The following is a 12566-nucleotide window of genomic DNA, read 5'->3' as shown; positions in this document are numbered from 1 at the left end:
GCCCATGGGATTCCTCCAGAAGTTCAGATGGCCTTTCCATCAGCCACACCACTGATAAGTCATAAAAGGAATCCAAGCTGCTGGAATGAAGCTCGCAGCAGGACTGCACTCCCAAGGATCTGTGCACTCCCAGGTCCTTGCAGGAAGAGCCCATGCCTCAGGAGATGGGATTCTGAGGCCAGTGGCCACAACCATATCCAACCTCCTGCAAAAGCCAACCCCACCACGTACACAGGAGACAGGGTTTGCAAGGGGATTTGATAGGCCTGGAAATTGAAAAATGAGCAGCAGCTGTGAGCCCGAGGTCATTACTATCCTCCAGGGTTTGCCTTTTCTAATCTAAGGGGCAGTAGTTTCCATGATTAACTTTCAATTGCCATCAAGGGTGTAATAAAATCTGGGAAAGAAGAAAACCTTCCCTTTGGTAAACTGCTCCCATTTTCCTGCCCTTTCCTTTCCTCCAGCATATTCTCAATCCCCACTTCATGTTGTTTCCTAATTTTGAGGAAAAAAATCTGCGCTCGGATGAGCCAAAATGGACAATGTCCTGTGTGTACTCAGGTACTTAAGGATTTTTCTTTCTTACTTCTAGGGGCCAGGTCTTGAAGACAGCTGCATGAAAAGTTCTCTTATTTTTCAAGACCATACAATACCATCACTCTCGGGACAGATCACATTTTAGTTTTAATTTTAAAATTCTTTTATTTTAAAATCTTTTTCCTGAGCCATTGACCATCAGTTCGACAGAGACGTTTTCTAGTTGGGAAGATGTGCACAGAGAGAAAGAGAAGAGGACATACTCATTCACAACACATCCTACTGGTCACCACAGGATTAGGAACCCTTAAGGCTCCAACTTGATCTGACCTGATAGTGGCTCAGAAATTATCTTGAGAGGCTACAGCTGGACATGTCTCTTAGCAAAGGCACCTGGAACCAAACCCCACACATAGTTTTATCAATTACAATGGCTCAGGTGGAAAATCAAATGTGCTTTAGATTGAGAGTTAGGTATAACACTCAGGACAATTCAGTGGTTCATTCATCATACTTTTGCTTTTAAGTATCAGATGCTGGAGTTACAAAGGTTATAAAGCTGGCGGGAGAGGGGCACACACAGGTCACTGCTAGAGAGATGCTCCCGGGCAGGGGCCATGCCACTTACACAAGGCAGCAAAGGCGGGGTGGGCGGGAGTGGGGTGGGGGCGAGAGCAGCCATGGGGGCAAATGGAGGTCCCCAAATGTATCCTAGTCCCCCAACGAAAGGCTTCCCTGGCTGATACCATGTCTTGACAAAATATTGGATTGCTATAGTTTGTTCCCCTGCTTCCAGAGGTTAGTCATTGAGCGTCCACTCCTGTTGGAGAGACAACATTTTTCTTAGGTGCTAGCCCGGCCCTTCCCACTTCCCCGTCTTGATTCAAGTATCTCCCAGAACAGAAGGGAAAGTGGCAAAAAGTGGCCATGAACAGAACTGGTTCCAAAAATGAGGGAGAGAACAGCCTAAGAATTTGTCACAGGGTTTAAAAGACGGCAGAGTGAGCTTTACTGCAGGAGATACAGGCCATGGGGTGATGCCTAGTGCCGGGGAAGCTAGGGAATAGAGTTAGGTGTGTTTGCTGCCCTCTACACCCTTTCTCCCCTCCTCCAAAGGTACTAGCACCCCCAGCTTTTATGTGGGGATGACCACCCGGAATAAGACTGCATCCTGGTAGGGGGGTGTGGCCACGTAGCTAACAGTGCGATGTGAGAGGAATTCGGGTATGTAACTCCCGACTGTGGCCCTAAGAGCCGGGGCCATATTCCTCCCTTTCCTTCCATCCCTAGTTTGGAATGTGAAATGGCTGGAAGAGCCACCTCGCACCATGAGGACAGGCCACACCTAAGAGATGGTGAAATGGAAAACCGGTAGAAGGTAGTCACAGGGGACTGTGAAAACTACAACTGTGAAACCACAACACTAGTCCTCACCTACCTACATACAAACTTTCATGTAAAGGGCAAGGGAAAAAAACACTTCAATCTTCTGAAAGCTGATGTTATTTTGGGTCTCATTCACACAGTGTTATGAATAATGGTGTGAGGTGAGGGGCGCAATGAAGTGTTGATGAAAACAACATCCAAGGAGCTGGTCCTTTACCAACATGCAGCGCTGAGGCCACAACAGGACACATTCAATCTGGTTTTTATGTTGCAAAGAGCTGCCTGAATGCCGGTGGTGAAATGGGAGAGCAAAGGGCACTAAAAATGATAATTTTCCAGTTAACCATCATCATGAATATCTTACCTTTTTCTTGCTACAGTATATTTGCCATTTTTTCTCTGCTGGAAGTGCAAACATGGCTTCCCTGTGTTTGTCTGTGAGGTCAAGTTCATCCTGAGAAGAAAAATAATAATAATTATTTCACAGATGAAATGTTATTCCTACAAGGGAAGTTATCAGCATCATCAGGGTGAGAAAATGACACCAACGCATATTTAGATGAACTTGGGAAAGACCAAGAAGCTAAGTGAGGTGTATGTTAGCAGCATTAAGAAAGCAGGTCCTCGGCCTGGGGCAAGGCACGGAGCACAGCGCGAGGGACAGGCACAGCCCTACACCTACCAAAGGGCTGGGGGCAGGGGGCTGAGCACGGGCAGAACTGTCCTGGGCCACCTGTACTGCTGCAGAGGGTCCATCGAGCAGAGTTAAAGCTCCAGAGTCTGGAAGGATTTAATCATACTACAGTTGAGGGTTTGGTAAGGATGGTGCCACAAACACTGACTAGCGGGATGGGCCCTGAGGGACATGATGAGGGAGTGGAGGAACAGAACCAAAGGCCGGGATGTGGTAACAGACTGGAGTGTTTGGGGGACACTGACAGCTTAGCTGAAGCATTGGGTTTATGCAAAGAATCATCAGATGAAAGATTTGAGAGGTAAGGAGTGACTCATTTGTGGAAAATCTTAAATGCCAGATTAGGGAGTTTATTTTCTTGACCAAGAAGAGCCAATGAAGAGCATCCCCATAAGCATCACCAAAAGCATCACCAATATTTGTTAAGCCCTTTACATGCCAAGCGTCGTGCAGGCATTTTCTCGTTTAGCTCTCACAACCACCAGAAGAGGTCCACTCATGACTACATCCTCCTTGTAATAATAATACCTGTTGTAATACAGCTGGGGGAAATTTTGGCAGAAGGTTGGGTAAGTAACCTGCTCAAAGACCACACGCCTGGTAAATGATGGGGCTGGCGTTTCAGTCTAGAGCTGTCTGACTCCAGGGCCCAGACTCTTAGCCGCTAAGACCAGTGTCCGGAAACATTAATTTTATAGCGGTGTGCAGCTTGGATTGGACACTAACAGGTGGCAATTTATGAACATCCATAACTAACGAACAACAATGGGATGATGACTATAAAGCGCACAGAGAATAGTTCTTGGCATTTAATAACTCACTCCATGGTCAGCATTATTATTGGTGTTGAGCATCTGGTACATTTTTATTCCTATAGGAAAAGTTAAATCTATTTAAGGGTGGCAGATTGATGGGTATAAGACATATTTTAAATTGCTATAAATTAAGCACAATAATAAGGTTCAGATATCTGAGGCGTATAATGCCTTCAGAGTATACCTACAGCTCTTCCACTCATGGACAACGGCCTCCCATCTTACACTCCTACCTCCACTGGGTCATCAAGCCCTATCATTTCTTCCTTGAAAAACCTTACAATTTTCCCTTTGTTTTGTTTCCAGTGAAACCACCCAAACTTATGCCCTAATCACCTCTCCCCTGGCTGTGGCCCCAGCCTTCCCACTGTTCCTCCTTGCCTTTTCCATCCTTCCCACAGCATAGCCACAGATACACCACAGTAGTAGTCCTCAGACTTGAGTGAGCAAAAGAATCACCTGGAAGGCTCCTTACATCATTGACTGCCCAGCGCTGAGGACTGAGCAGGTGGGAGGAAATGCAAAATGTCATTGGTTCCACACTGCCTGCAAAATTAATTATACATCCCTCAGCCTGTCGTTTGAGACCTCCCACTTCTAACCCCAACTTAATTTGCCAGGCTTGCTTCTGGCTATCCTCTTATGCTCTATCTTGTTAACACCTGTACCTCCAGGGCCCAGCCATGCAAGGTTTGATACAGGCAGGCTGCCGGGGAAATTCTTCCTCTCATTAAGCCTTTGCTTCCCCATCACCAGGATGGGCCTGTCATTTCTCTCACAGGGCTATGTGAGGATTAGCAATATCAACTCAGCAGGTAGTAATGCCTGGCACAGGGAGAGGTAACTGTACCACAGTTTTCTCATCATTTAAATACAAATCAGGTGCTATTTTCTTTTAAGCTCAAGGTAAACAGTTATGGCACTAAAACACACACCCACACACAATTACACTCTAACCACAAGAAGCTAGTTAAGAATTTCAACAATGAAAAACCAGAGAAGGAATGAAAAATATTTACAGAAAATTCCATTATAAGGTAATGTGTTAAAAGTGTTAAAATTTTGACCTGCAACCATTATATATGTGAAGTAATTATTTTTCTTCCTTTCTTCCTTTTTTAATTTCCTGTAAGTTACGCCTGCTCTCATCTATTAATGGACGGGGGGCGGGGGGGGGGTGTGGCAGGGATGGTGACATAAATCACTTCCCAACAGTTAGGGTTTTCTGGGGATGGGTGTGGGGGTCAGGTCAGTTATTCAAACAGCTCGATAATATGGTGCTTAGTCTGGGGGACAGGGCTGTGATTTGTGAGAGAGAACAGTGCTATTAATCTTGCATCCTTTACTACACTTCAGCACTGTGTTTTCCCTAACTGAGCAGAGGTGTGAAGAAACATGTGAATCCTAAAAACCTAGGAATTCACAGCAAAAAAAAACACTGCTGCTTTGCTGAGACACAGAAATGACCAATTTGGGGACTTTCCTGGTGGCGCAGTGGTTAAGAATCTGCCTGCCAATGCAGGGCACATGAGTTCGATCCCTGGTCCAGGAAGATTCCACATGCCACAGAGCAACTAACCCCGTGCGCCACAACTACTGAAGCCTGCACACCTAGAGCAGAAGCCAAAGCAATGAGAAGCCTGTGCACTGCACCGAAGAGTAGCCCCGGCTTGCTGCAGCTAGAGAAAGAGCGTGTGCAACAATGAAGACCCAACACAGGCAATAAATAAATAAATAAACAATGAAAATAAAAGAAAAAGAAACGACCAATTTTGAATTGAGAGGACTCAGCTGAACGAGGACTTCAGGGCAGAAGGTTTCATGCAAGGAGAGAATTTCCAAAAAATAAAAAAGTTAAAAATGGCTATAGGTCCTCCGAATATAATTTGGGATTATAGTAAGAAAATGGGACGGCATCCGTGGAGACTGCTGATAGTAATAGCTCACAATTATCGAGCACTCTCTGTGTGCTGAGTAGTAGCATTTTATATGGATTAACCCAGTTTATTCTCACAATAATCCTATAAAGTGGGGAATATTACCCCACTTTCCAGGAGACTGAATCAGAGAGAGTAAATCGCCTGCTCAAGGTAACAAAGCTAGTCAACGGTGGAGGAGGAACTTGAGGCTGGGCCGTCTGGTTCCAGAGCCTGTGTTCTTAACCACTAGTCCATTCATTCTACTGATCATTCAACAGGTGGGTAAAAGCATGACACGTATGCTAACAGGAAAACACATCCATAAGCTGCACTCTCGGCCTGCGGGGCCCGCTCGAAGAGGAGGATTTTGTTGTCAGACATCCCTGAGTTCTAGGTCTGGCTCTTATGGATTACGTCACCTTCAACAAGTGACTTAACCTTGGAATGTCAATTTCCTTCACCTCAGTAATGAGAATGATAATATATATCTGGTGGCCTTCTCTCAAGCAACCAAATTCATGCAACCAAAACATGTTTTGAGCATCTACTAAATGTTAGGCATGCGGGAGATAGAAACGTATCACAGAGCTCATGTGCTGGGCGGGGCAGAAGGGAAATCAAATAACACAACCCAAGGGATGATCACATGGAGCTGAGCTGTGAGAACCCACTTGCTGTGGGGAGAGGAGGGGCAGTGAAGGCTGTGAGAGAAGTGAAGGGAGATCTAAGAAATAAATAGGAATTAAATAGGTTAAAAGCACCGCAGACAGTGAACAGCAGCCTTGCAGGCCACTGTGAGCTTTGGTCTTTATCTTGAGAGCAATCAGCGGTCACTGGTAGATCTGAGCGAGGAGTGGCATAGATTAAATAATAATTGGGAGTGTCTAGGCACAATGCCTAGAGTGTAATGAGACCCCCCCACCCCTCCATTCCAAAAGTATCTCTGCTGTGACTCATTCTGGTTTAACAATACAGCTGAAAGAAGCATGCAAGACTTTAAGAGACTATCACACGGCCTTAGAGATCAATCAATACCTACTGGATGTCCTACCCATTCCAGGACCACGGCCAGACATTACAAAGGATGCAAAGATGAATAACAGAGCTGGATCTCATGGAATTTAGATTCTAGTTAGGAAGACAAGATGACAGAAGGCTTCGACAGTTCCTCTTCTTCTCAGGGTAAAGCCCAAATTCCTTCGCTGGTAGGTAGGGCCCTTCCTGATTTGGTCTTTGCTGACTTGCCCCGCCTCTCCTCCTCCTCTTCCTCCTCCTCCTCCTCCTCCTCCTCCTCCTCCCCTCCCCCTCCCCTTCCTCTTCCCTCTCCACCAGCAGCCATCTTTCAGCACTTGGCATTACAAGTTGCCCATTTCTGAAACTTTTGCACATGCTGTTCCCTTTTCCCAGAGAGCCCCTCCCACCATATCTAAGGATAAATCCTGTTTATCTACGCTTTTTCAAGGGATCCGTTATTCCCCCCAGGCAGCCTACCCTGACTTTCCTGGGGCGGGCAGCCCCTCTCTGCTCTCCTAACCTTATGGCATCTATCACATTGCTGCAGCTATGTTATTGGCGTGTCTGACTCCCTTTCTAGACTCACCCCCAGGGGGCAGGAATGAATTTATTCTGTTCATCTTTGCATTAATTGGCAGTCCCCCAAACAATATCTGATATAGCTGGATTACAAAAAAAAAAAGTCAGTGAGGGAAGGTGAGGCAGCTGGGAAGGAAAGAGAGAGGGCATTATGGTGGGACATAGTGAAGATCAATGCATTTTGATGATTAAAACCCATTCTTCTTTTCTTTTTCTGGCAGTAAGATGTACATACGGTAAATGCACATTCTTAAGTATACAATTTTCGAGTTTGGCAAAGGTACACACTGAAATCGTTTTTGCACTTTCATGCTTCAGAGACTGGTTGTACCATTTTACTCTCCCACCAGCAAGAGATGGCAGTTCCAGTTACTCCACATTCTCATAAACATTTGGTGCTATGTCTTTTTAATTTCAGCCATCCTAGTTTATATGAAGTGGTATCTCAATGTAGTTTTAATTTGCATTTTCCTGATTACAACTGATGCTGAATATACCTTTGAGCAAGTCCATGTGCCATTCAAACAGACTCTTTTATAAGGTATCTACTCAAATCTTTTGCCCATTTCTGAGTTGCCTGTCTTATTGCTGCAAAACATGTCCTTTGTCAGAGGTATGTACTGAGAGTATTTTGCCTCACCTGTGTCTTTTCATTTTGTTAAGTCTATTTTGATCACTGTGTTTTTTTTAATGAAATATAACTTATTAATATTATTTCTTTTAGAGTTAGTGCTTTTTGTCTTCTGTAAGAAATCTTGCAAGTTGCAGATCAGATTAAAAAAAATATTCTATGGTTTCTTATGGAAGCTGCTAGTTTTAGTTTTACCTTCCATGTGTGAATCTACACCTCATCTCATGGACACCACTCCTGGAGTCATTCTTTGGTTACAAAATGGATGGATTGCTTTTGGGTTCTTTCCAGCTACTTGTACTCATTTAGATACTCGTTGTTGGGCAAGTTGGGGAATGAAAGCACTATTAATGGAAGGAGGAAAAAGAACAGAGTACAAACTAATTTGAAATCATCTCACACATTAGTTTCTTCAAAGCTATGAAATTACTTCAAAGTAATATTACAAGAGATTTTTTCATTTTGATAATTCAAATACTGAAAGAGGCAATCATGAAAAACAAAATAATCAGGATCACTGTACCTCAGATAGTATCTCTTTACATTAATTTTTTTTTAAGAAAAAAGTCAACCTATAGCAGCAGAAGGCAGCTCAGTGGGTGCTTGGTGCCAGAGTCAGGAGCAGAGATTGACTGCAAATGGACACAAGATGGAGATGAGATGATGGAACTGTTCTAGAATGGGATTGTGGTGAAGGTTGCAAAACTATGTAACTACAAAAACACATTGAACTGTACACTTACAATGGATCAATTCTATGGCTTGTAAATTACATCTCAATAAAGTTCTAAAAAACAAAAAATCAAGCCTGGGTGTTGGAGCCCCAGAAAAACAAAAAATTCAGAGTAAATAGAGCCTTGTGTACCTAGTAAGGAAAGAAAATTCTGGTTGAACATTAGATAAACTGAGGAATTGTTTAGAAGAGAAACTGACTGAAAAGAAATGTATGAAGAGGAGGGCAAGGGAAAAAGCAGACCTCTTTAGAGTAAGTAGTTCAATCTGGGAAATGTTACAACTTCAGATACAAGTTTTTGTTTGAAACCAGGATCACTTCCACGAAATACTCTCCTCCTTTCCTTGAAAATTACATAGATTCTGTTAGTATGCATTCCATTTAGGCCAAGAGATAGGCAATGTTTCCCCCAATGTCCCTTAACATTAAATTAGGTGATTAGGTTAATATCAACGGTTGAAGTCCTGAAGAACTTTTTCAGTGCTTTTTGTTTTTCCTGCGTGGTGGCCTAGAGAAGAGTATTGGCTCCTCTGTGGGTTAATAGCCAAGTTTTTACACTAAGATTAACAAATAAATGTAGTTAGCCCAATCCCAGGAAGTATCTGCTGCTTCTAGATCACTTTACTTTTACTTTTTACCTCTCACCTTACTTTTTGGGTCCCCCCCCCCCTTTTTTTGCAATCTGGCTATGTCAGATATTGTTTTGGGGACTGGCAATTAATGGAAAGATAAATAGAATAAATTTAATTCCTGCTAATATAACTTAGACTAGGATGGCCTAGCTCCTTTCATTGGCCTAAGAATTTTTTTTCATATTATTCTTTCTTGGATAGAGTTTTAAAAGTTAAAGGAAAATGATTTAGCAAATGATAAAAAAAGAAACATCTGCACCAAGCATCACTCCTCTCCACAGAAAGCTCAAGTTTCTTAAAAACTGAAACCAATGAAAAAAATCCTAAAGGCTCTTTTTCTTAGAGAAGATATCAATTATATTTTCCATATCTTTATAAAATATTTATTTCATATAGTCATAATACCTTGGAGAAAAGGTAATAATTAGATATTTTTTTTATTAAGAAGAAAAGGACTCTGAAGGAAGCCCAGCTGTGGGAACTAAAGTTCTAGGAAGCCTAACAAAGCATATTATTAAGCCCCACTTCTAAAAGATTCTGCACAAAGAAAACCCCACCACTCTAGAGTAAGCAGGCAGCTCTATAGAGACATCTATATAAATCAGAAAACAACTGGCACAGTACAAATAAACTGAAGGAAATGGATTGATCTGCTAGATAAAGCAAGGGGAGGAATTTTGAAATAACATACAATAAGGGTCTTGAATGAGTTGAAAAGCTCTTTTCAGAGATGTAAGCTAAAGTGAAATATGGGATTATTTATAACACCTTCAGTGCAGTATTTAAAGCATTTATTCTTTGAAAATCTACCAAGTCAATAGATTTCAGTGAGCCAGCAAGAAGTGAGTTTTTCAGCTAAAAAAGAAATCTCTAATAAAGGAATTCAGGATTTCTATTTCTAATGAGTTAAGCTAACTCTAGATTCACAAAGAAGTAGGAAGACATTCGATGAATGCTGGGAGAAATGGAGATTAAAAATATGAGGCGAGAGAGAAGCTAAGACAGGTCCTTGGGGCTACCCTGCCAATCAACCCACTGTTGTGTATGTGTTTCTATTTGAGGTTGTTGGGGGTTTTGTTTTGGCTTTGTTTGTTTGGTTTTTAAATGTTCCTTGACAAGGTAATCATCCATCTGACTTAACATACAGAGCTCAGAGAATTTTTACCATTTTATTATTCAGACAAGGCTAACTTTTCTCCTTCAAATTAAATACACCAGGTATTTACCTACAGCAAACAGGCCCAAGTCACCTATCCTAACCCCACCCACCAAAGGTCTCCCCTATGCCCCGCAGGCAGCAACCCCCTGGTTCACCTCACATACACCCAACATCAGCAGTGCCTTCCCTGGACTTAGTCCTCTCCCTTGTCCACCCTTACCTCCCATCCCACAACTTAACACCACCGATATAAGTCTAACCCTCTCAGAGGGACCAGTGACCAAGCCTTAAGTCACATGACACGGCGATAAGTACCACACCGGGGGAAAAGGCCAGACAAGGCAGTGGAGGGCTGAAGGCTGACGCTTTGGCAGCAGCAGAATTACACTTTTATAAACATAGGGAGAAAATGTACTATTCAGCTGTAATAAATCATTTAATTTATGAACATCCATCCTTAACACAGCAAATGACCATCACATCCAGGAGTCATGAATTGCCATCACAGCTCTTAAAATTTAACCACAATGATCCTGAGAAGAGTATTTTGTTTTCATAGGGGTGGTGTGGAAACCTGAAATTTAGATAAGACTTGTGTTGGTTTAAATAGAGGTGTATTCAGTGAATTATTACCTGTTCCTAACCAATCAGGAAAGGCATAAATGGGAAACAACAGAGAATGTTAAGTCCCAAACGGGATGTGTACACACAGAGAACAAACCTTGAGGGTTTTCAGCCTGTCAGAGTTCTGCCAACGTTCTTAGTCATTACAAAAAATGCCACAATATGACTCACCGCCACCTACACAGTAATGTTCTCTGTGTCTGACAGACGTGTTTTCATTCGACATATAAAAATAAGTGAGAAATCCCACAAGCAAAGGCTGACTAATAGAAATAATTTTTAGCTTCTTACTACCCACGGTTAATTGTTTTATACTATTTCCTCTCCTACTTTTAATAGTAGGCAATGCAAACTATATCCAGTTTGCTTGACAAAGTCTGCTGCTCAACCCGTAGGCTTCTTATTTGGCTTCTCTGTGTTACTTCAACTAGAAACTCATTAGAGTAACTTTAACTTTTAATTAGTCTGCATCATCAGCAGTTTTCCAGTAATCTAAAATAAATAACTCTATTTTAATTATATGTTAAAATCACCTCCCAATATCCATCCAGCCACCCAAATTTCCAACTTTTATATTTATAATCTAATACAACTTTTGTTGACAAGGCTTAATTGAGAGAATTTCTAAGCAGTGTTTTCCTAATTGAATGGAGGGATTTTGTCTCCTGAGACACAGAATCAGCTTGTAGAGTGACAGAGGAGAGAGGCACCCTAAGGCCCTGTGGGCAACTGCGAAGCTGAGTTCCACAAACATCCCCTCCCTCAGTGACACCAGCACTACTACTGCCCAGACCCCTCCCCCACCAGCTCAGCATGTCCTCCAGAGACTTGGAGGCAGCTCAGCAGACACTTTTAGGTTTTAATTGGGTCAAAAGATATCTGGCACAATAAGTCTCTTCCCACACTGCAGCTATTTATTTATTTTACCACATAATATAGGGTAGAGAGACTGTTAAAGACAGAAAACATTTCTTAGACATCATCACCCTTAGCCTTTTAATCTGCTGTCCTTCAGGCCAGCCGCTCTGGTGCTATCACAGTAACTGCCATCCACATGAAGAGGAAGAGTAAAGAGAATGACAACGAGTGGGTAGGGATGCAGGAAGAGTGCGGGAATCAGCCCAAATCTATCACTACTACTTCAAGAATAATTCAAAATAGGAACCCAGCTGCGGAATGATTCAGCCGTCATTAATTCCTACACGCACGCACACACGCATACACCCACTCTCACACATCCAATACTTCCTGAGCATCTCGTGTGTAATCCTTTAGTATTTAGTTATTCATCCAGGCCAAAAGCATTTACTGAGCGTTGATTCTGGGCCAGCCACTGCTCTAGACCCTGGGGATCCTGAGAGTGGAAAAGCCAGATACGATGTATCATTCTGCTCTCAGTGCAAAGGTGCATGTTCACAGTGGATTTAACATGATGAGTGTCCATGTGTGAATAAGCTCAAACCAATTGTTTAAAAGATGGCAAAGGACTTTTTTCCTTCTATATCCAAGAAATACCCATCTTTCCTGAAAACAACCCATGTATATATTCTAAGTGACCTTCCAGTCATTTGGTTTAGTTTAGTTCCTAAACATTACATTGTGTGATGAAATAAACAGCTAGCAGCTGCAGGATGTTTCCAGTGGATTCATTTAAAATTGGATATGAGGGGGAAAATTCCAACTTTTTTAGGAATCTGGTTTTCTAAAATATATATTATATATTACATATATTATATATATATTTTTTTCCTTCATCAATGAACAAGAAAAATCATAACTAAAAGATGTAGCTAGCACTGAGCTCCTACAACCTGAATCAAGAAACAGTTTGAAATTCCAGAGG

General features: G+C 42.3%; 1 protein-coding gene across 10 annotated transcripts in view; it reads right to left on the bottom strand.

Annotated features, from left to right (window-relative positions):
* DAAM1 (dishevelled associated activator of morphogenesis 1) overlaps positions 1–12566 on the bottom strand; it is a 162536-nt gene that overhangs the window by 76902 nt on the left and 73068 nt on the right. For all 10 annotated transcript variants that reach the window (XM_057731772.1, XM_057731776.1, XM_057731770.1 and 7 more), the window contains one exon: positions 2288–2377. In XM_057731772.1, coding sequence (XP_057587755.1) covers positions 2288–2377 — 90 coding nt within the window. The remainder of the gene's footprint in view (positions 1–2287; positions 2378–12566) is intronic.

This window comes from Hippopotamus amphibius, chromosome 4 (assembly GCF_030028045.1).
Source record: "Hippopotamus amphibius kiboko isolate mHipAmp2 chromosome 4, mHipAmp2.hap2, whole genome shotgun sequence".
NCBI lineage: Eukaryota > Metazoa > Chordata > Mammalia > Artiodactyla > Hippopotamidae > Hippopotamus > Hippopotamus amphibius.
This window is presented reverse-complemented; position numbering and strand designations above follow the sequence as displayed.